This window comes from Molothrus aeneus, chromosome 2 (genome assembly GCF_037042795.1).
Source record: "Molothrus aeneus isolate 106 chromosome 2, BPBGC_Maene_1.0, whole genome shotgun sequence".
Classification (NCBI taxonomy): Eukaryota; Metazoa; Chordata; class Aves; order Passeriformes; family Icteridae; genus Molothrus; species Molothrus aeneus.
This window is the reverse complement of record NC_089647.1, coordinates 48,689,620-48,714,786: the sequence shown is the minus strand read 5'-3', so window position 1 is coordinate 48,714,786 and position 25,167 is coordinate 48,689,620. Positions and strand designations below refer to the sequence as shown.

General features: G+C 39.8%; 1 protein-coding gene across 1 annotated transcript in view; it reads right to left on the bottom strand.

Annotated features, from left to right (window-relative positions):
• Nucleotides 1-209: 209 nt before the first annotated feature.
• KL (klotho) overlaps nt 210-25,167 on the bottom strand; it is a 49,152-nt gene continuing 24,194 nt past the window's right edge. Inside the window, exons 2-5 of the mRNA XM_066544897.1 lie at nt 16,150-16,660; nt 11,088-11,356; nt 7,550-8,666; nt 210-3,889 (exon numbers count right to left, since the gene is read on the bottom strand). Coding sequence (XP_066400994.1) covers nt 3,555-3,889; nt 7,550-8,666; nt 11,088-11,356; nt 16,150-16,660 — 2,232 coding nt within the window. The 3' untranslated portion in view covers nt 210-3,554. The remainder of the gene's footprint in view (nt 3,890-7,549; nt 8,667-11,087; nt 11,357-16,149; nt 16,661-25,167) is intronic.

The following is a 25,167-nucleotide window of genomic DNA, read 5'->3' as shown; positions in this document are numbered from 1 at the left end:
AAACCCTCCAAATTCCTAGGTCTGCTGGAAAAACATCTGTTTAGCCACAGGCCCCAGAAATCTCCAACAAAAGCTAGAGTTATTTCTGTGTCAGTGGAAAAACAAACAACACAAACTCCTTGCAGAGTTATCACAATAGCCTCTCCTGAGATGCTCTGTACTTCATGCTGCAGGCAAAAAAACTGGACAGATTAAACAGTAAGATCATGTTACAATTTGTTACATTCAGTATCTTTATTTCACTTCTGCGATTGTTATAAAAACAATATAACATTCATCCTGTCATTTAGCAAAGACATCTCTCCCACAGTCACTCTGCACAATCTTTTCAAGAAATAAACCGGAAGTTTTGCACATATGTCATAAAAATATTTTGAACAGATAGAATGTTTAATCTGGAGCACTGAGTAAACTGGCAACAACATTTCATTCTATAAACACAGTTAAAAATCAAGAAAGCAGTGTACCTAAAAAACCACAAGTTGAACATGCCTTGTTGCTCTGGAGAAAACAAACCACCAGCCACCACCAAGCCATCTCTGCAGCCTGAGTAGGGAGCCCCCTCTGCTCCAAGTCCTTCCTGCTGCCTGCATTTCTGCTCAGGATGCACAGACGACGTTGGGAGAGCCAGATCACTGCTCTCATGGGAGCATCCAAGGCAGCAAGTGCCCCACAGCAGGACCAAAGGAGGTGATTGCCACATCAGTTTGCATAAGCACACCTTGGACAGATATCCCATCTTTGCCTATTCATGGGGTTCCTTGTTATTACTGAAGAGTGATTTTTTTCAAGACAAATGACAGGAAACTTGTACTGTCCCTGATTACATAAAATAAAGCAGATTCCAAAGGCAAAACCATACCATTATCTCCATCAGAACAGCCCATCATTGTGCAATTCACTGGCCCAGGCAGCACCACAGGCAGGACGCTCGGGAGAAAGCTTTGGCAACCACTGTGCCCTGCTCAAGCCAGCTGTGCTCTGCAGTGATATTTAAAACCTCTTCTGAAGACAACTATGCCAAAGGCTGTGTTAGCTCCATGGGTCATGACTCCATGAGTGGATACGATCACACAGCAACAAATCCCAGTTTACCTACAAATTAGCTATCCAGCTGGTGCCATCTGCCTGTCAGTGGTTACATATCACCCAGCCTCTATGGGAAGAGCCTGCCGTGTCTCCTCCGTGCTGGGACTGCTGTTTCACACATTGTGCTGTGCCTGGGCCATTCCACAACTCCCAGCAGCAGCTGGATGGATGGGAACTGCTCATGAAGCATCAGGTCCATCAGCACTGTGCCCATGGCACCTGTGCTCTTCTGGATTTGCCCTGCCCAGGCCTCCTGAGCCCCCTCAAACCCAGGGGTGCAGGTACATCCCAGGTACACCTGGCTCTTCAGAAACATCAGGCCCCGACGTTTGACCAACAGCAAAATACACACCACACACACAAACACAGACACACAGGCATACAGAACACACAAGCTGGGCATGAGCTGGGTGTAGCTTGTGCTAAATGAATGTCACTTTTTGTTATGTGCTGCAAAGGCATCTGGCAGCTGGCATAATGTGTTGCACAGTGATTCACTGCCGTGCCAGGGAAAAGCCATTCCACATTTCATACACTCAGGGAGAGCTATTCCTTCATAATCCTCAGTGTACCAGGCACCAACGCATAAATACACAGCAGTTTGAAATGTCCTCTTCTACAGCAAGTCCTATCAGTCTATAAATAATTTTTACACATATTTTTAAACTTCATCACTTATCCTGAAATGCGCACCTTAATCTCAATAGCAAAATATACACAATTGCAAAGAGAGACCATTTAAAGACTAGAACTGAAAGAAAAATATATTAATCATTATGAGACGATACTAATTTTTTTCCTATACATTATTTAAGAAAAAATATAATCTTAAATTACAAATTAAAATCATATTTCATATGTAAGTTTTAATATACAGTATAGAATCATAGAGTGTTCGGGTTGAAAAGAACCCTGGGAGGTTATTTAGTCATCTTCTAGTAATCTAGTAGATAAACATCACATTTAATACAACATAATCAGCTTTAGTAGATAAATAATTCTTCATTAACACAGAGCACATTTCTTTTAAAATGTTCTTTCCAGTGAGTGACATTGTTCACATAACAATAAAAATACAATTACAGCTGAAGGCAATGCAGGCCTAGAGTTAGAGAGCAGACAAAAATGACCATACTGCTTTACCCTGAGGACTTTCCAAATGCAGCAATTCACAAGGCAGGAAAATGACATAGGTTTCTTTCCCATTCTCTATTTCTACTAATAAACAACGGTGCTAACATTCTGCTATTTTATCTTGTTGAGAGAAAAACAAGAGGCCCTCACACATCCAGTAATACTTTGGGATCAAATGCTGCCAGGTCCACTTGCTCAAAGGAGAACCTCCAGCCAACCTGTGAGAAGTCTGGCCCAAAAGCTCCACAATCTCAGACCCTGGCAGCAATAAAGTGCTGCACTATTACACCAAAATGTTGCCTTTTGAAGTCTCTGCACTCAACACAAATAGCATGCAGAGACCATCCCTGCTAAATTACCACAAGTTTCCAGCAGGTAAGTGGCTGGGCAGCAGCAGTGGCAGCTGAGTTCAACTGGCTGTGAGAAGTGCAGAAAGGGGGTGTCCCAGCTGTGCCATGTCCCTGGGTACAGGGCAAGAGGCACGGGGTCAGGCACACAGCTTTCTGCCAACTGAGACAGTGAAGACATCCCAGTTCCTGCTCTTTACCTTTCTTTTCCTGAGCAAAACAAAGGGAAGCCCTTTCACCCTTCCCGTCTCTTCCCAGTAGACGGCATGACCCCTGCAATCCCTGGATATATCCCTGCTTTTTACCCTGCTGAGAATGACACAGTTCCTTTAACTGAAGTTCCCCAATGGCATACTGAACTCAGATGTAGTCACAGTACCAGTTACTGATTTACCAAGAGCTCCCAGCAGTACAGACTCATTTCCCCCTGTTCTTCCTCCTGCATCTGCTTTAGGACAGGGGTTAATCTTTCCCCTGGCACTGCTTTTTGCAATTCTCCTCCACTTTCTTCTCAGTCATGATCCCTGCTCCAGTTAGGTTCTAGCTCTGGTTAAGAAACATCAGTGTAAAACCCTAATTTGGAAAAGCAAATTCTTGTTTCACCCCAGTCTTGGAGAATTTGACATTTAGGCTCTTCCATCACACCATGTTTTCAAAACCTTCTTTCACCTGTACAGTTCAGCAAGGGAAATCCAAGAGGGGGAAAGCATCTGCTGAACAGAAGGTCCCAAGGAAAGCTGGGAGACAAATCCAACCACAGGAATCAAGGACTGGTTATAAACCAAAGGTACTATAACAGAGAAAATGATTTCTGGAAGCCATATGCAAGCAATAGCTTCTCAATGTCAATATCCTGCAGTACCAAGCAATGTAAATGCCTTCCTAATGCTGAAGCAATCACAGCATTGTGCATATTTATTTCAGATTTCCCAAAGGATTGCAAGAAAAAGGACAGTGAGTGATGTATTCAAGGGAGAAGCTCTATTAATACCGCCTTTCCACCCTCTTGGAGTAGTAAGTAATGAAGAATATAGTAACAATAAACGCAACAAATACGAAAGAGATAAAGGCTAATAACGATTTTCTCGTTCGGAAGAAGTGACAATCGGGACATGAGGACACCTCTTCTGGACACAGCAACTCAGGAGTTTCAGGACCAGGAAAACCATTATTGCCAATTATTTCTCTGTAATGTTTCAGAGAAGGTTTTGGTTCATACTGATTTGCAACGTAGCTGTAGAGACCATACTTAGGAGCAGTTTTGTCATTAAAAGAATAGACAAAATATCCTTGAAGGTTAACGTCATCCAAGGTGTAAGCTGCAAAAGAAGACAAAGGGTTGAAGAAATGTATCAATGTCACTTTGCATTCAAGAGCAGTACCATATGTCCATATGTAAAGGAGGGGCAAGGGAATGTTAAATCCACATCTGCACTTCTCTCCAAATTAAGTAAGGTACATGTACATCTCTGAAGTGTTTCTCATAAAAAGTAAGAATCTGTCAGCCACTTGCCAGACAGTGTGATCTGTGAGTATCCTGCAATTTATTTCCTTGTGCTTGGCAAACACAGCTGTGAGTGCCTGACAGTGTTTTATGATCAGCATAGAGCCTATCATGAAAAGATGGCTCTCTTTGTTTTGTATTAAAGAATACAGGTTTTGGATTTCCTGCCCCTAGTTTTCTGCAGCCTATTTCTCTGATTTCTCCTTCTCCCTTGCAGGGCACGTCCTGATGGGACAAGAAACAGAGGATGTTTGGCTGCACTTCTCACTAGCAAAGGCACAGTGACACCAGAAATATCACACAGCCATGAGGTTGTGTACTGGGATATCACTGGTGCAAGGGGAAAGTTTATGTAAATCACAGCCCTCTTCTGTTATTAACCCAAGTTTCTGATCCAAGATGACCTGTATCAGTCTGTATTGAGAACGTGTCCACAATCCATACTGCTAACTCAGCTACTGGAAGAGGCCCAGCAGCTGCAGTGTTAACCTTGAGCCATCCATCCTGCTTGGCAAAAAAAATCAATCCAAGGTAGTAAACACAAACTGTAGTAGTTTATCTCACAAAATCACTGCTTTAGCAAATTAAAGCAGATGAACACTGGACTGAACTTTCATATGCTTCTGGAAACAATTCTTTCTGAAGCCACATGCAAGATTTTAGCACCCTAACCTAGTTTTCATTGTAAAATGAAATAATATTTACCTGGCCTTTTACAGAGCTGCTGCCCAGGATAATTAGTTGTGTTTGCAGAACTGCAGGTGGATTTAATGGTGTTACATAAATGGATACTGCTGTTCTTTGTTTTCAATTGGCAAAGATGTACTTAAAGAGAGTACAAAGCACTTCAAAATATAGCCTCAGTCCAAAAGGTCCCATACTGTATCCTGGAATCATTTATCTGCGCAAACCTGCTGGCTCCCCTGGAACAATGCAGGTGAGCAATATTACACACACAAAAATTTCCACATGCAGTGCCTGAAATCAGCTGGAGGAAGAAGGCGGAACAGGGACTTTAAGGCCAGGGCATACACATACCAATCCCCCTCTACTGTGACACTGAGGTAAGGACACAAGATTTCTAATTCATCTTAGTTACTGCACAAGGTGTTGCAAAAAAGAAATGCATGTCTTGGAGAAACCTGAATCAGTCATGATGCCAAGGTTATGTAATGACAAGATGGACAAAAGTGCAATATCAGAGAGGGAGAAGAAAAAAATGGAAAAGCTGATGGGCCAAACACTATGGAGGAGTGTACGGTGTCTAAAGGGGGAGATTAAGCTTTAGGAAAAGTATTACAGCTAGTTAGCAGAGAAATATTTATCCATCACAAAGAAGATGAAAAGATAAGAAAATAGGTTAAGCTGAAAAACACAGGAGCTATTTACAGGCTGGACAGAAGAGGGAGAAAGAAGTGACTGGGGGACAGTGGTACCAGAACAGTACAAAGGGCAAAGTTCTGTAAAAAGCAGAGGCATGTAGGTGTTCTTGCTAATGGGAACTTGGAGATAAGTCCACATCCACAGACACTTTGAAAACAGAAGTGCCAAGGAAACAAGCAGTACAGAAAAAAACAGTTTGACACCACAAGCCCAAATATTGCCAAAATATTTTTTTAACTATAGATTTATAAAACATGCATTCAATGCTACAAATTCAATGCTGGAGAATGAACTCTTGGGCACTTAATATTGATGTTCAGTAATCAGCAAAAGACGTGGATATTACAGAGGAGGAAGTTAAAGCCAATAGTTAATACAGTGGACAGGAATTGCCAGCCATTCTTCACTACCTATCAAAAAAGTGGAACAGATTATATAAAGCTTAATAAATATAAAATTTAGGAGATAATACATGATTAATGCCAATCAGCTTGGCTTTATGAAAAATAAATCTTGTCAAAATAACTTGACTTTTTTTTTCTGAGACCAGCAGATCAATAAAAGTAATGATGTTTGATGTTAAATACTTAGAGCTTCACAAGGCAAATGACTTTGTATTATATGGCATTTGGAACAAGAAAATAGAATGTTATGAGGTCAAGCAAAGCCCATAATAAACAGATTTCAACTAGTCTCAAGTAGAATTAAGTAACAGAACTAGAACTAAGTCTAGAAATGTAATTGAAGGCAAGTAAGTGTTACAATGTGTATATTTCTACCATGGTCAGGGAGCTCAGCTTTTAGCACTAAGTTATTTAAAGATCTTAAATATATAAGCAAACTGAAATAAATGTAAAAGTTCTTCTCACAGTCTGCAAGTCACAAAGATTAGAGACATAACTTAGCTAGCATAGCAAGTTTTGCACAAACAAGCAGCAGGCATTTGGACATGAACAAATGTGAACAACAAGCAGACCTAGTTTTGAAGAGGCAGTCCTGCTTTGAACACGGTGAAGGAATCTGTAACTGAGTTTAAAATGTCAGTAAATCACCACAGAAGCTGTGTAACCAACCTGCTGCCATGGCCAAGAAGGCCAACAGCTTGCTTGCATGTAGAAATGAGGAGGGTAAGAGGTTATGTTATATCTGCCTAAGTGTGACTGTGTTAGGAACAGTGTGTCCAGGTGTGGGTTTACCCCTCTGATGAGGAATATCAGCATACAGGGAAAAACTTAATAGCTCAGAGCTTTGAAATGATGCTTTATAGCAAGGGACACAAAGAGCTTTGTCTGTATTATCTATCAAAGAGATATATGAGAGATAGCATGTCTTGTGTCTGCAAATACCTACATAAGTAAAATATATGTGGAAATGCACAACAAGATTGCTTAAAGCTGAAGCTAGAGCAATTAATAGTAGAAATGAGATTTATATATATATCTATACACACACTGTGAGGTAGCAAAGAATCTTCAGTAAAAATCTCATTTGGGTCTTGTGCTTTTCTGAAAAAACAGCATGTGCTGTATGACAGAATGACTCAAAGTGCTTTTTGCCTTATAATTTATGAATCTTTGAGACAGAGAAAAGGACTGGTATGTGTTCTGAATAGCAGGAAACAGTCCAGGAAATGGCATAATGAGGTAGACAGCTGAATTATTATGAAGATCACTGTTGGATAAGATCATTGTTGGATAAGATACAGAGACAACTGAGGAACAGAACTCATACCCAGCCCTGAGGCACATCAGTGGAGAGAAGCAGCAAAGCAAAACAAGAGTAGAAGTGCAGTAAGATGGAAATCTGACTAAATACATGTGGAGCTACTCACACAACTTCTATTTAAATTTACTCAACCCATAAAAATCTTCTTCTGCTGTCTTATGCAGGACATAAGCAAGGTCAATCTTCCTGACATTTAGTAACACCAATCAATCATAAATCAAGGGGAAAATTACCTGTTACACTGTAGTAACATCTCATTTAGGGAGTATTCTACAGAGGACATGTATTATAAAGCTAAGCATACTTTATCACACAGTGTATACTAATAGTGGGATTTGTGACATACAAACCATCTGTGGCTCCTTACCTTTTAAAGCTTCATTGATGTAATTCTGTATGTAATACACTCTGAGCTTATCATGCACCATATTCTGGTCATCATCAATCCCATTAGCCATAACATAAATTGGGACATTGCCATACTTTGATTTCACCCACTTGAGCAATTTACGCAGCCCCCAGGGTACTACTGCAGCTCTGCTGGGAGAGTGAAGCCACGTGATGTCATTGATCATTTGAACTTCAAGGTAGTGGTCATATTTTACTGCATCTTCTTTCTCTGAGCCCACAAGGGTAGTAGTGTAGTGACTCAAGGCAAAAAAATCAAATGAGCCCTGTATTAACATCTTTTCATCTTCTGAGAAGTAAGGCAAGTGGAAATTATACAGGTCAACACTGTTTCTTCGGCGAAGCCACGCTCTCATCACCTCTGGGTAGTCTCCATTCCCAAAGATGGGCTCTGCAAGCCAGCCAATGTCGAACTCTAAAATTCTGTCAGCAACTTCTTGGTCATTCCTGGAAAAGGGACAAGCTGGTTCTACCCAGTCAGCTTGCAAAGCTATAGATATCTTGCCCTTCTGAGATCTCCTGAATTCTTTGTCATAAAGATGCCAGACTTTTGCATGGGCTTTCAACAGGTTGTGCCCTGCTGTGTATGTCAGGTTTTTCACAGACGGTTCATTCATGGTGATCCAAAATTTCACATGGTCCCCAAGACTTGTAAAGCAGAATCTGGCATATTCAACAAAAGCCTGAACAGTTTCTGTGTTTTCCCAAGCACCATATTTGGCAAGAGAAACTGGAAGCTCTTGATTCTCAATCATAGGTTGCCATAAAGCAACGACAGGAGTTATGTTAACCCTGAGAAGTTCACTAGCAAAACACTGATAGTAATGTACAAGTGTGTGGTTGATTAGAGAAAGGTTACCTAAAGGAAGGATTAAAGACCATTTCAGTGAAAAATGGAAGTGTGTGACATGCATTTCTTGCAGAAGAGAGATCTGGAGCCTGATAGCAGCAAAGTCAACACAGTGACGCTTGCGCTTCGAGGTGTAAACTCCATCCACTTTAATGAGCTGCTTTGTCTGGTGAACATCCCACACATAAACACTGGAGTCAAGGAACTGGGCAGGTGTTGTGTCTACCTAGGAGGAACAGGAAACACACCAGATTGAAGCTGTTTGTTCCAGGTAGGTGGGAACATTATAACCATCAGACACAGCCTAGTGAAAGAATATCCTCAGTCAAAACATTGCATTCAGCATCTCTGATGCTGGCATCTTGGGCTCATACAAATGAATGATTTTTCTGTTAACAAGTGATGTCAGAAAAGTACCAAATCTATCTATTATTTTTACCCTACTTTCCAAACAAGCTTATGCTAATGGTCTTCATGTTTATGTCTTTTCTAAGTTGTTCAAGTTTCCAAAAGAAACAAGGGATTGCTCAGGGATAAGGCACTAAGTCTGCAACATATATCCAGAGAAGATCTTCAGTGAAGACTACAGTAATTTTTAAAATGTTTTTCTTTGAAGGAGGGTATACAGAGACTGTCTGCTGTGAATTACCCAGTACAGTCAATTTCAAGACCACTCCCTGAATGCATGAGAAAAAATAATGAATACAACATAATTTCTGTGTTCTCTTTTACTGACTATGATGAAAGATGAGTAATGCTCTGCACTTGATTTTTAGCAAAAATTCAGTGGACAAGCAAATTTTTTCCTTCTTGCTGGAGACATCCTTTTTTATTTAATCCATACTGAAGTAATTTCCAAGTTATTTCAGCAGGCTGTTGATGTCTGAATCAATTTTTTGGGCTTCTGGGTAAACCCGCTGTCTGTTACTCCAACAGAAAATGCATTTCCCAGAGGGCTTTAGGGTTTCAGATGTCACAACTGCCTGTATGACACAGTAATACAGTACAAGATGAGCTTCTCAGGGTCACTCAGAATTATACTTTCACTTTTTAATGAAAATCACCAGTACAGTAAGGACTAGAAAATGAAACACTGAACTACTTATAATAATGCACAGTGTGAAATTTCCTCATTCATACTCTGTGTAATTCTTTCTAGATCCAAACCACAGGATAGTGATATCATGGTCTTTATTTGTCCTTTCCTCTTTCTTTTTAATCTTTGGTGTGCAGCTTCCCCCTGAGCTCAGATTCCTTGTCCTGCCCTCTGTTTGAAAAGCAGGTGTCAGCCTACAACCAGTGTTCAACTTGTAGCTGAGGCTCTGCAGACTGTATAAAAGAAGCTGCTGAAAATCAGTTGCTATTTTCTCTGGAGAGGTCAGTACCGTGCTTGTAGAAGAAAGTAATAAAAAACAGCATGTCTGAGGGAAATTGCTTTTCTGGAGAATTGTCCCTTGTAGATTACTAAAGCATGCATTGCCACTAATACTGTGGGAAGGCTGTCAAAACAGTTTTTCCACCGTGATGCATCTACAAATCAAACAACCTAAGCCTACAGCACAAAATGTCTGAATGGTCTTTTGAAAGGAAAATATTCAGCTTTGAAGGTTTTGGGGATGGGAGGGATTTTTTAGCTGTTGTAGTCTGACTGAGTCCGCAACTTTATAGTTGTTACTGAGTCCAAAAGCAGCAATTCCATTTCCAATTCTTAATCTATCTGAGAGCTAGGAGGATGACTTGAATTTTCTTGGAAATCAGTGCATGAGGTAAGAAGACTGCGGTATTTCTCAAGAGAATAAAGCCAAATCTTACTTTTGGAGTGAGAAAAAACAAGCTCCTCACATTCAAGCCTTAAGAAAGATTCTGCCTTTGTGGAAAATATAAATTAAAAATTCTGGTTTTGGATGAAGCCTTGACTCTGAATTTACACCTCTTTACTGTGGTTAGAGAAGCTCTACAACCCAAAATAGCATCTGAAAATTAGAGAGCCCAACAGTTAAAGTGATCACAACTAAGGTAGAATTTGTACTCATGTTATAAAGTATTATAATTTGAAACATTCTCCCAAAGTATCAAATCAGTTGAAATAAAGACTGAGGGCCATGAACTAGCTAGGTTCTATGCAGGCCCTTATCAGACACAGTATAACATAAAATGAAATACAAGGAATATAGAAATTTCATTTAAATCTAATATTGTTCACTTCCTTTTATATAAAAATCTCTCTAAGAACAGTACCAGGATGGATATGCATAAGATATAGAAAGATGCCACTGGAGTTTTAGGAGTTGTCAGGAAGTTTTCTAAAACATCCATTTTACAGTTTAGCAGATTTAATTGACTTCCCTTTGAAAAGAGCTGACTTCCCATAACTGATTGCATATGTTCAGGGAAGACAAGCATCAGACTCCTTTCCATTTCCATACATTTTTCTATAATGTTATTTACAGTGTCTCAATCTGACCATTTTGCCTTGGTCACACACAGCAAGTCTGGTGAAGAATGATAGACACACTGTTTGGTTCAAAAGCCTTGCACCCATCTCCTTGCAGCACTGTGGCAAAGACACTCTATTCAGCAAATATGTCACTGTGAACTTGTGCACTGATCTAGCTGGACAGCCTGTCGGCTTTATTATCAGACTCACCTGAATGTAGTTGTCAACAATTCCCCAAGCAAAGCCGCAGGGAAAAATACCTTCTATGGGCTGGTTTTCAGGCAAAGGTGGGAAGCCATTTTTTTCTATCAGCTTTTGATAGAACAAGACAGAAGATTTGGGCATCAACTTCTTGTCATGGCTTTGAAAATCAACATAAAACAGTCCGCGTCGAATGCTGTACCCCCTGTGCCACTCAAAGCCATCCAGGAGGGACCAGACTGTGTAGCCAAACACGTGAACTCCGTCGTACCGGATAGCTGAGGAAAGAACAAACCCAAACTTAGCACAGTGCTCATTTTTCCTCTGCAGATCACACCCTATCAGCAATGCTTGCAGTATTAGTGTGTAAGAACAATGCAACAGGTCAGATAAGTATCTCAGGGCATTCCTCAAAGCTTTTCAGGGAACATATTTCAGCTGCACTGGGGGAGCTGCCAGATTATGGTAGGAGGCAGCAGAGGTACCTGGCTTGAAAGCAGCGAGGTTTAGAAAGAGAAGCCGTGCAGCAGTGGTTTGAGCAGTGCTGCTCATCAGATGTGCCAAACCTCAGCCTCAGAGTAGAGCCTGAGCCATCTGCAGCCACGGAGCCGGGGGCTGCCCTGCACTGCCCTCTGCTCTGCTCATGCTGCAGCTCACTCCAGGATAGCTGTTGCTGCAGCACTACCCTGTATGCAAACAAAAGCTGTACTCCTTTTCATCTCCTCCCCCTCCACTCCAAATACATATTGGGAAAAACCTGGCAGAATGTTTGGTGTGCACATGAATTTTTATTACCACAGATTCCAAGTAGAAGTGATAATACAGAAATACTCTGTTTATTTGGAAATTCTGTCTCTTTACATCTTTTATGGCACAGCATTTTCCAGCTCAAATATTTAAGGGTTTCTAAAAATATGTGCATGTTCTAGGTCAACTGTTTGACTTCTAAAACCACCACATGCTTTAAAGGTTAATGTCAGGATCTACTGGCATCTGTTAGTTTTACCAGCATTATTATAAGATTCCAAATGATACTCACTTTTAGCTTTATTAAACACTGAGATTCAGCAAAATGTTCCTGGGCAAGGCTCAGCTCCAGGAAAGCACAAAAGAGTGTGCTAATTCTAATTACATAATTAGACCCTAATTCAGCAATGCATTTAAGCACATTCTTAAACATTCTTTTGAACTGGTGTTTGGCTCTGTAGCCAGCAAAGTTTATCTTTATTACTCACCATTTTCTGTCAGCCCAAACTGGATACTGACTGAAGATAATATTTACCAGCCTAGTAACACTGAAAGCATTATTTCAGGCAAGCAGAATAACAAGATCCTAATTTCCTGAGCTACATTTACTAACGTACCTCATTACAATCAGTTATGAGGCACCACATGGATTCTTGATTGTAACCCTGTTTGAATCAATTAAAAGAACAATGCAGTTAAATAAGGAACAAATTTGGCCCAGTCTTTGTCAGAGGTCATGAGAAAATGTCTAAGGAAATGGAATATTTCTCCTCCTAAAGGCACCATTCTTTTGTGTTTGGCAAATGTCACTATTTTTCTAACCTCTGCATGCACCCATGATGACATCTGCCATACAGCAGAGTAAAAGCCAGTACAGGTCCACTGTGTGAACCAGTCTCAGTGAAAACTTCTTTGAACAGCATCTCACCCTTTTGTAAGTCATCACTTCACACAGCACTCCCACACTTCCTGAGCACCTTGTAAAAATTCTCCTCAAATCCTTTTTAAAAAATGTATTAACTTTTAAGTGTCACCTAGGAAAGAAGCAACTTGAAAAATATTTGGAAGTTCCAAGAAGTCTGGAAGCCTTAAACACCGTATCCCACACTGATTGCATATAACCACAATGAAAACTAATGTATCTTTTCTTTTCTTTTCTTTTCTTTTCTTTTCTTTTCTTTTCTTTTCTTTTCTTTTCTTTTCTTTTCTTTTCTTTTCTTTTCTTTTCTTTTCTTTTCTTTTCTCTTTTCTTCTCTTTTCTTTTCTTTTCTTTTCTTTTCTTTTCTTTTCTTTTCTTTTCTTTTCTTTTCTTTTCTTTTCTTTTCTTTTCTTTTCTACTTATGTCTCTCTTTTTTCCTTTATATCTGTTGGTGACCAAACAAGGCTGACTGAAATCTAGACTGTCCTTGCTTCTGAAACTCAGTGGCCTTGTCCATACTCCCACTGCAAGTGACTCCTGATGTGAGCAATCCCCCAGAGCAAGCCTACAAGTTTGATACTGTACAGACCAGAACTCTGCCAGAACTGGGTTAAAAATTAAACAGCAGTTCAGCTCATGTCCTGTTTGGCTCAATAGTATCGAAGTCATGAAAGGAAACATGGCAGACCCACAAGTATCAACTAGAGATCTTTAAACAGAGTATCAAATAGAGATCTGCTCAGGTGCTCTCCAACCCCAGTGCCTGAAGAAGAGGTGTGTGAAGCCCCCAGCCCATGCTTCCATCTGGAAGGTGCCCAAGATCTGTATTTCACCTCTGGACATACCTGAGATTAGCTTGGTCCTATCTGTCATGGGCCTGCCTATTCCTTTTCTGCTTAAGACTCTGAATTCAGACCTGGTAACTCCCCAGACAATGACCTGACCTCTCCCAGTCAACATGACCCAGAGGAGCCCTTCCAGGGAACATGCTCTGCTTTACAAGGCACAAACCATTTGTTTGTTGCACCAGAGACAGAGAAGGGAAGTGAATATGACCCCAGAGTAAGATCCCCACACATGGGAGAGGATATCTCCAACCAATTAATGGCTCTAATTAATATTTAACAACTTTATATTACAGTTCTATTTACTCTAATCAACCCTAAATGGTGCCAGAAAAAAAAAAAAAAGAAAAAGAAAAAAGAAAGAAATACCAAAAATAGCAAAGAGGACTGTGAATCCCAAATAAATATCCTTTCCCAAAGGAAAACAAAAAAATAAATTTAAAAAATTGTACAGAGCTTCTCTACAGCATGCAGTATCAGAGTGGACACCTACATCAGCACTTCAAGGGAAATCAGGAGCACACTTTTGAGCAGATCTCCCTCATCATGCTTCAGTTCATATCACACAGTGCGCTCAGAATGCATGTCCTGGGTTCCTTTGGGGTAAAACTAATCCAGAAATGGGCTTCAGGAATACATACAGTGTGGACACCTGGCCCTCAACACCAATACTTTTTTACTCTACAGGTTTGCTCTGGGTTTTGCTCTACCAGTTTGCTCTACAGGTAGCAACTGGGCTGCACTTATTTGCTAAAGCAGATGGAGAAATAAGCAGTTCTGTCTGAACCAGTGCATACACACAGCCAGGAACAGATACTGGCAAGATCTAGCAAGTAACAAAATCCCAGCTATGCGGACCCATGTCTGAATTAATCATCCTTGCTTCTCAGTGCTACAGTTCCTGTGTCATTTTACTGTCCCTTCACCACTGGAGTGAATTTCATGGTTAATACCTCAGAAATCTTCCTATTACAGTGCTTTATTGCACCGGATAGGCATATCTACAATTCTCAGAGAGAAAGCTTGTGCCTTTATGTTTGGTTTTTAATGCTGTCCAACAACTCTGCTCACAGCCAGCATGATGACTTTTTTGGATCTTTCTCAACTAAATTCCCCAAGGTACTGCATAGAAAACTTTGGTATTTACACTGGATTTTGCAGATTCTAACAACAGAAGATTTGGGTGCAATACTTTCCATTTTTATGATACCAAAGTCCCTCCTGCAGACCTAGCCTGGCTCTGCTTTCTTTGCTTGTTTTTTTTTTTTTCTATAAAAGGTTTAGGCAAGTGTCAGTGTCTTATGACAAGTCTTTAATACTGTTGTTGCTGTTGTTATTATTTACTGAGTGATACAATAAATGGAAAGACACTTTGTAAATTGAGATTGCTTCCAGCCAGCTGTGATTAAAAGACAGATCTATGTGTGTATTTGCAGCAATTTAAAATCTAAGCAGAAATAGAGGTATGACCTCTTCATGAAGATGAACTCTTCAGCTGACTTTATGCAAACTAGTGATACTGTACTTACAACAGTTAGTTACTATTTTGCTCAGGTATTTATTCACCTTTTAATTTACTTGCAATAATTACGTTTCTGGAATAGCAGATGAAACCAATTTGGGAGTCCTCTGCATCTTCATTACTACTGAGAATGAAATTAAACAAATTTTTTCTCATTCACCACATGAAAATGGCAATGTAACACAATGTCTATTTCATCTGAATTAATAGATACAATAATACTATTTAAACCAAGAACAGTAAACTGTAGAAAAGTAAATCACTTGACAAATTGTAAATTTAGACATTAAAAGACAATGAAAGTGGAAATGGGAACCCCAACAACTTATTGGCAACTACTAGGATTAAAAAAATGTTTTTTCCAGAAGGAAATGGGAAAACAACAAATAAGTCTCATCCATGGTGGTGTATTTCCCTTACTGTTTGGAAAAAACAATAGGTTAACAAATTAAATTATTTTGATTATATATCCTCAACTATTCAGTTCTCCTTTAACTGATGGAAATTCAAATTACTGTGATTGATGCCCACAGCTGTACAAATGTGAAATTTGGGCAAGGGTAAGATGCAGAATGAGAAGGTTCCAATATTTAATTTTAAAATGTACTATTTCAGCCTTATGGGTTTTTTCAGGGGAATTCCTATTGCATAGTATTTACCTTTCCATATATATATTCTTATGTTTTGTACATATGCATTCAGATAAGGAAAGCAGCTATTAATATATAGTACAGCAAATTCTCCTAAGGCCACTGAGAATATAGTTTTACATGTCTTGCACTTCCTCCTACCAAAGACAGTAAAAATTTTCCTACTGTCTTCAAGAACAGCAGCATCAGGCTCACCAAATGCTATGTGCAGATATGAGAGTTCTTCAAGGGAAGAATAAACCCAGGAAAGGGATTTGAACTCTCATTTCATAAGTGCTAAGATGAATGCTAAAGACTAAAATCAGTTTTCAGCCTGGTGCCTTAACACACCTCTGTGGGCTATACTGCATTATAATTTTTTCAAGCACGTATTAATACAAAGTCCTACCTTTTAAAGTTTCCATAATGAACTTTTTGAGATAGTAAATATATTTGGCATCATCTTTCTTGGTGGTACCAGAAACGAACCAGCTGTTCTCCACAATGAATATTTGGGGGTTGTTATATTCACTGTTTATCCAGTAAAGGAGCTGCCTCAGGCTTATTGATTCCAACTGCTGGAATTTCATGTGGGAGTCCAAAAGCTGGAAACTCAGGGTAGCTCCAAAAGAAAGAGCAAAGAAGTCTGCTGTTCCCTTGATATACTTCTTCTCAGCCTCACTGAATTCAGGCAACAGAGATGAGAGGTTGCTCCTCATGCTCTCTGGATAGTCACCATCAATAAATATGGGCTTAGCAAACCAGCCAAGCACAAAATCAAGGGATTTTTGGCATTCTTTTATGTTCGTTTCAGTCATACGCTGGGGTTTTATCCAGTGGGAGCTGAGGGCAATGGACACTTTTCCTCTTTGAGCCAGACGGAAATGGTCATTGTAGAGATGCCAGACCTTAGCATGGGCCTGTTGAAAAGAAAGGCTGTAATTAATGGACCCGAAAATCCATTTTAAGCAACACAATTATTCTCAAGTACTGGGGCTCAGTGTTATTAATTCATCAATAGTTTACAATACCTAAATTACCTCTTAATAATATATTAATACCATGTGTCAACCAGAAATTGCTAGTTGGTTGGGGAAAAGAGCATCTCAGCTTTCCATAAGATACTATTACAAGCACTGAACACACTTCTGGCTTTATTAACTTATATTATTGAGTTCAGACACACTGCCAGTATTTACAAAAATGAAAATGCATTTAACCAAACATGTTTCAAAAAAAGGTTTTCATTATAGGAATATAACTTTATCTGCAGATTCATGGATATATAAAAAAAGAACATTAAAATATTGCCCAAAACTCTGAAACAATATAAAACAAAGGAATACCTTTCAACTTAATACTCTTTCAATCAGAACACACAATACAGGAATATAGAACTATCTATATGGACTTTAGAAAGTCTGATGAAAATAAAATTGCCACAGGTCCTGAAAATTTTTTCCAATAATTCCATTTAATCTATTAAAATATACTATTTATACCTAGCATTAGAATTTAAGCACTTGTCTTGGTGTCATTTTATCTTTTACTATAAGAACATATTTTGTACCAAATTTCTTTCCTGAGATCTTACAGAGTCAGTTATAACAGTCTCTTGATGTTCCTTTTAAAAGCTAAATGTTAAGTTCCCAAAGCCTTGTATTATCTTCAGGCATTACCTTCAAGCTCTTTAACCACTCTCACTGCTCTCCTCTGATTCTCTTCCAATTTGTCATCATCTGTCTTTCAATTGCAGAAGCAGAAATGGATATAATATGCCAGTGGCAGTCTTGCCAGCAGTAAAACCAGAGATGATTTACCATACTATTTCTGCTCATGTGGCCACAGAATTACAGTGTGAGCATATGCACATCTAAACGATCATCTCTCCAGAGCCCTTCACCATCTAAAACGTATCTTCTTTTGAGCCTAGCTTATCAGTCAACAAGAATGTTGACTGTTCTGTGAATCCATATTCAATCTTTTCTAATCTATACATTAGTAGAAATTGTCTTTTCTTTTTCTAGGTCATTGTTGAAAATGTAAAAATATGAGATTTGACAACACAAAAGTGGGAGAGTGGCCAATACAACAGAGGGTTCTGTGCAACTCTCCAGAAGGACCTCAAGAGGCTGGAGAGTTGCAGAGAAGAACTGCCTGAAGTTCCAGAAAAGCAAATATAGGGTCCTGCACCAAATGACCCTATGTCCCAGGACATGCTGTGGGAAATTCCTGGAAAGTAGCTCTGCAGAGAAGGACCTGGGGGTCCTAATGGACAACAAGGCACCCCTGAGCCAGCAGTGCCCTTGTGGCCAAGAGGAGCATTGGTGTCCTGGCGTGGATTAGGATGGAAGAGCAGTGCCAGCAGGTCGGGAGAGCTGATCCTGTCCCTCTACTCTGCCCTGGTGAAGCACATCTGGAGTGCTGTGTCCAGTTCTGGGCTCCTCAGGACAAGAGAGACATGGAGCTCCTGGTGCAGTGGAGAAGAGCAAGGATGAGCGAGGGACTGGAGCATCTCTCTTACAAGGAAAGGCTGAGGGAGCTGGGCCTGTTCAGCCATGGGAAGAGATGACTGAGGTGGGACCTCATCAGTGTCTTTAAGTATCTAAAGAAGAGTGCCAAGAGAATGGATCCAGGCTCTGCAGTGCTGAGCTACAGGACAAGAGGCAACAGGCAGAAACTGATGCACAGGAAGTTCCACCTGAATATAAAGAACTTTTTTACTGTAGAGATCAACAAGCACTGGAATAAGCTGCCCAGACGGGTTGTGGAGTTCCTCTCACTGGAGATATTCAAGATTTGTTGGTTTCAATTCTGTGTAATGTGATCCATCATGACCCTGCTTGAGCAGGGAGGCTGGACCACATGAACCACTGTGGTCCTTTCTTGCCTGACACATCCTGTGATTCTGTAATTCTGAGATCCACTCCTTAGACTAAAACCTACCTAATAACTCTACTAACAGTTTACATTTATATTTTGAGACTCATCGTTCAGTATTTGTTCATATGGGCTGCGATGACACAAACCTCCACTCTCACCATACAGAGTCGCCAATCAAATGAACGTATATCAAATTTTTAGCTTTCCCTAAAATATAAATCATATAGAAAGCCTTAGAATTCTACTCCATGCAGTTGGCATGTTGGCAAATTTTATCATTAATTTACTGATAGCTGCTGTTTAGAGTCTCCTTTTCATAAACTCTTACCATTTAAGCTTTGAAGTACAATCACTTCCAGTTGCCAGCATTATTAGGAATATTATTTTTGACATCAACATTGTTAATTACCCAGGAAAACAGCAAATTCTAGGATTTTACTGCCCTAGCAGAGTTTTAATTATCATTGCTGAGAGAAAAACCACTGGAAGTAAAGGACAACTAAAGGCAAGATCAATAACCAAGGCTCAATTCAGCAGCCCCCACACAGAAACCTGCTGCCTTTGAGTCATCGTGGGGTATATAAAACAACTGCACAGATCTTCAGGAGACTAGACCCACACACTTTCAGAGTGGTCACCAAAAGCCAAAGAGAACAATGTCAGAAACTCTGAATCACAGTCCACAGCTATGTACATGTATCTGAATCAAGCTGTGAGTTGCAGACTTCCATGTAGATGCTCTCATTTATAATACATCAATAGGTCCAATAAACATAATGCAGCCTGACCATCTGTCCGTATTAATACAATGGGTTTTGACGCTCGTGAGAAACTATAGTAACAACTTCAAAATCTCATGGCAAAAATGAGAGCTGACCTAAGTAAAGACTTTACTTCACACCGAAGCTCAGGAAAGAACCAAAGACATTACACACCAGGATCAACACCCAACACTTAAAATATGATTTTTAAAATGCCATCAAGAATAAATTTGTCACCACTTGCAAATCAAATTTGCACACCCAAATTTTCTTACAAAGGGGATGTATATTTTTCCTCTGTTGGATGTGACTCATCTCCAGTTTACCATCTCAAATGTTAAGATACCACCATGCACACTCTCAAACACATAATTTCATCTATGTCATCTTCATTTGCAAGTATGCTGCCCAGCTACAGAACACCTTGAGGACTGTGGCTCCCAGAACTCTCAGCCCCCCCTGCTTCCCATCAGTGGAGAGAGATCTTCCAGCATTTTAGTAGCTTTGGATCTACCATGAAGAAAGGAGAAAGAGAATTCTACAGATTATCCCTCTACAAGCATAGCGAAGTGCTGTTTACTCTCTCACTGCAATGAAAAAAGATGAAGCGTAGCAATGTGGGATCATCTCACTCAACTTTACTTTCTAAATCCCCTGGGCTGCCTCTACAGAAGATGAGAAGACTGCTGTCTAAGATATGAAGTGTGAGTCACTCTTTGCGAGTCCATCTCTCTCCACTGATGACAAAACCTGTTACTCAGTTTAGACCCAACATACTCCATAGGCAGATGAAAGTTGGCAAGAAGAAGCTCACTTAAATGTCTGCCCTCTGGAGTGTGCATGAAGCAGAATTATATTATTTCCATTTAAAAAATGCTAAACGTAGAAAACAGTGCATTAAAGTCCCCTGTGGATGTAGATTAATGAAGCATTCAAAAACTGCATAGAAATAAAGCTGGAAGAAGCCAGTGACAAAGCAGAGAGCCTATATGGAAATTGGAACAGAATTAATTTGACTAAAAAAAAAATTAGGTGGTTAATACAGTTTTAGATACTTCAGAGCCAACTGGAATTCCAGCCCAAATTCCAGCCAGTTTCAGAAAGCTGTGAGTCTCCAAAAAATCCTAAATAGTATCTCTTAGCTCCACAGAGACATCTGAGGTACTAAAGAACACATCAAATGATAATTTGCACCCATAGGCAGGGTGCAAATTATCATTTGCAAATGAATCTTATTTCTAGGGTAGGATTCCTTTTGAGCTGAAGACACCTTATATTTCACTGTCCCCATGTGAGCCCAAGCTCCTACTACAGCCAGTGGAGATCTCTGGCTCCACCAGCTGCCTTAACACAAAGCGACTAGTTGCCACTCCAGAATAATAAAGACTCAGGTCACAGCTCCCATTTCCATGCAGGAGACCTGAATAGCCTGAGAAGGGTCAAACACATTTCCAAGGCAGAAAAACAAACCCTGCAATGTCATAGCATGGGCTAGGTCCTACCAAATTCCTGCAGTGATAGCAGAAGTAATTCAACACAGGCACACGAGCTTCATAATCTGACAAAGTCCTACTGTGTCAGAGATTGTCCACTCTATGGCATGGCAGACCTATACAGTCTGAATCCCTACATGACAACAATGTAGTAATACTAAGACATTTGTTTGCCTGACTTCTCCTCTAAATCCATGATCATCAAGATCTTCCTGAATCTGGCACTGATATGGATTATTCTGCAAGTTCTCTGTATTTATATCCATCACAATGCACAGCCTTCACAAGAGCAAATCAAGAATTTTAATTGGAACATCACAATTCCATAATTTGTGTTCATTCCTCCAGAACAAGTTTTCTCAATTTTAAGTTCTGTGTCTTCTGAACCAGTAATAACAACATTCATTTCACAAATAAATTGCACTAACACCTTGCTCTTCATGCTCAGATGAATTATCTTGTTTTAATTGTCTATTTATGTATTAATGAAACTGAATTGGAAAGTGTTACTGTACTTGGCACTGGTGAGGTGACACCTCCAATTCTGTGTTACAGTTCTGGGCCCCTCCCTACAAGAAGGACACTGAGGTGCTGGAGCATGTCCACAGAAGGGTAACGGAGCTCAAGTCTGGAGCTCAAGAAGGGTCTGGAGCCCAAGTCTGATGAGGAGCAACTGAGGGAGCTGTTTAGCCTGGAAAAACTGAGGGACAGGGAGAAACTGAGGGACAGGGAGAACCTATCATTCATTACAACCCCCTAAAACGAGGGTGTAGCCAGGTGGGGGTCAGTCTCTACTCCCAGGTAACAAGTGACAGGACAAGAGGAAATGGTCTCAAGCTGTACCAGGGCAGGTTTAGATTGGATAGTGGGAAAAATTTCGTCACTCAAAGAAAGGGTTATCAAGCCCTGCCACAGGCTGCCCAGACAGGATGACATTTCCTAAGTTAAATGATTCTATGATTCTATGATTTAGCAATACAAAGAGAAGAGTTAATTGAAAAAGGTGTGCAAAGGGGCTTTGATTAGTAGAAACTGGGATAATATACTTCCAACAAAAATATCATTATTCAGTTCTACATCAAAAGCCCTTCCAAAATGGAAATAAATATTTGAATGACATAGGAAAAATCTAATATGTATTAGTCACAATGTGCCTTGTACCTGGAAGGGGAAAATGTGCTTTTTCACCCGTATCATCAAAAATAAGTATTTTAATCAAAAGCTGCAACAAAAGGATGACATACTTAATGTAAGTTTCATCCTTAGATCCTAAGTTAGTTTTATGCACACAGTCTTTGGGCAAACATTCTGTTTCACAATCAAGCTATATTCTTAATACTGGGTAACAGATACAGGTATGTAGAAATTGCTTACAGTTCTTCCCATATTTCAAAACTAGTAAAATAACATCCTCATATATAAAGCACAGGACTTTTATATTCGTTATATAGTTACTCTGTTTCTCCCCAATTATTCCTTCCCAAATATGTAGTGTTCCAGTTTTACTCTTACAATCTGTTAGCCAACATTACCACAGATGATAATTTCAATTAATTTAGTATTTTTGACCAATCTCAACAACCTTGCAATAGAATTAGGCTATGTAAATGGTACATAGAATACCAAGTGAACTTTTTTCAGTCTACAACCACTCCATGTAACATTTGCTAGAATTACAGCTCTAAGTATTGATCACACATCTGAACTACACCCTTTGTTCCAGTTCCTTTCTCAATACCATTAGCCACTGTTTTTCACATTGTGCTGGTCATTGGAACATGAACATGAATGAATTTATGGCAGCCACACATTAGGCACAAAACAGTATCAGTCCTATTTTAGGAACTGGAAACAGAGATATTACAACATGCACAGAAAAAGACAAACCAGATACCCCAAATTGTAGACCAGTGTATTAATTCCAGAATAAGTGCCTCTGTTTAATGGGATACTCACCTCTACAGAAAAAATACCCAAAAAAGCATTAAGTATTTGTCTGAAGACACAGTGTTTTCCTCATCCTAGGCAAAATAGAGCTTTGCTACCATGAAAATGAAAGGGAGAAGGCAGCCTGAAAGCATGAAGCTAAGCCACAGGCATCCAGATGCATTGCAGGTACTCCAAAAATATTAGCAGAAGGGGAAAAAAAACAAACCTGAAAGATAAGAAGCAAGTAAGAGTTATTTTTATACTTTGCTATTGAATTTTAGAGCAGATGAAAGTCTTGGAAGGCTTTTACTTTCACACACTGTTTGCACAGGCAATAATGAACATTATAGTTAGATATGCAGCAGGGAGACACAGTGACCACAGTGTGATGGAAGGAAACAAAAACCCCTTGATCACACTGTGTCAGGTGGCTGCTGCAGGCAGCTTCTCCTCTGAAGTCCAGAAAGCCGAGATGTCATGGCACAAGCCCTGACTTAAACCTCTCTCAGGGTCACCCTTGAAAAGGCCACCCACTGGGCCAGCACCCTGTGGCATGGCAGCCAGAGAGAAGGCAGCTGGACTGCACAGAGCACTCTGCAAACCCCATCAGTACCATCAGAAGCTGTGCAAATACAGGACACACCCTTTGGCAGGGACTCATCTCACCCCATTTTTGCCATCATCTGCATCTGAAGCACTTCCTCAGGTAGGGACACCTCTGGGCCACAACTCACTCAAGCCATTTTAATGCCCAGACGAGCCAGAGAGATGAAAAAGTGCCTGTTCCACTCCACTTGCCACACAGATAGGCTGGCACAACCACTGGAGTCGACATCCTGTCCAAATAAACTAAAGCACCGAGAGACAAGTGGGCTGGGAAAGCAGTTTCAAGTCTCATGAGATGCAAACAGTCTCTGAAAATATAAAGGTCATCTGGAAAAGAATTAAGCAGCATTTGACTTTGTGAAGCAATGGGAGACAAGATAAAAATAGCTTTATTTCTGACAACAAGTGCTTCTGAGACACTTGATGTGTTTAATCATTTTCCTTTACCTCTGACAGAAAAGATTAATTACGGAACTGCACCAAAATAGTTCAAGGAATGTTGTGACCCATGTGAATATTAAAGATATGAGAGTTTCTTAAACAGAGTACAAAAAGAAGATAAAAGTACAAAGCAGTACTCTTGAGTGATTTAGAGACAATCTTGCAGTACTGGAGAGAACTAAAATAGTCACTGATAAAAGACTTGAAATCTGGGACACAATGCTCAGGCAGTATTTAGGGGAAGACCAAGATAAAATCATTGCCATCAAAATTGCTTTGGGCGTTCCGGAGAAACATAAACATACAAAAGCTCCAGTACTGAGAATGACCTGCAAAGTCCTCTACCAAAACATGAACCTCTTGCAAGAAAGGCCAGGCTCCAATCATCATGATCATATCCAAGTATAAAAAATATAGATACAAGGGAAAACACATGAAGAACTGAGTTGTAATCCAGAAAAGCAAGCACACAGAACTGCCCAAGCTGTAGTGAACAGCACAAACCAAGACAACACCACTTTGCAGGAGCTGATATTTGTCAGACACTTGAACAAGGAGGATAAAAAAAGCACCATGACTTTGGAGAAACTCATAATGGGAATGATGGTAACAATTATGACAACTGAATACACCATTATCCAGGAAAACGAATGGAACATCAGTGGATTTTAAGCCACATTCTGATTGGAAAGAATGATGCTAGAATCAACAGTGAGCAAAAATGTTAAGCATATAAAACTATCATAAAACTCACATAAAACTGATATATCAAAATCATACATAGAATATATAAAAGTGATAAAGCAATGCCCAGTAAGAGCACTGAAAGTAAATCAATGCTAAAAACCGAAACCCCCAATCTTTGTAATAGTACTGTCAAGGAGAAGGCATCCATTAAGCCTTCGAACCTGTGGTTTCACGAAGGTTTGTACAAACTGGATGGAAAGAGCAAAAACCAGCAGGAAGGAGTGCCCACAAAAGCTGTCAAACTACAGAACACAGTTTTAGAAGGCCAAGCCGCAGAATTCATGCCTCTTCCTTGTGCTAAGGCAGAAGCCAAATGAAAAGATTATTACCCTCCAAAGTAATAGTGAGGAGGACAACCAAAGTAGTACACATAATCTTTAGCGACATTAAAACAGGAAACTACTTTTGGTTAAATACAGAATCAAAATAAGAAATAAACATACAAGACAAATGTCTCCCATATATTTAAGGGTAAAAATTCTGGAAGAGGTGCCTGATGTCAAGCATGTTTCTTTGATAGATACATATAGGGAAGACCAATATTCATCTGTTCATATTTGGCCCCTC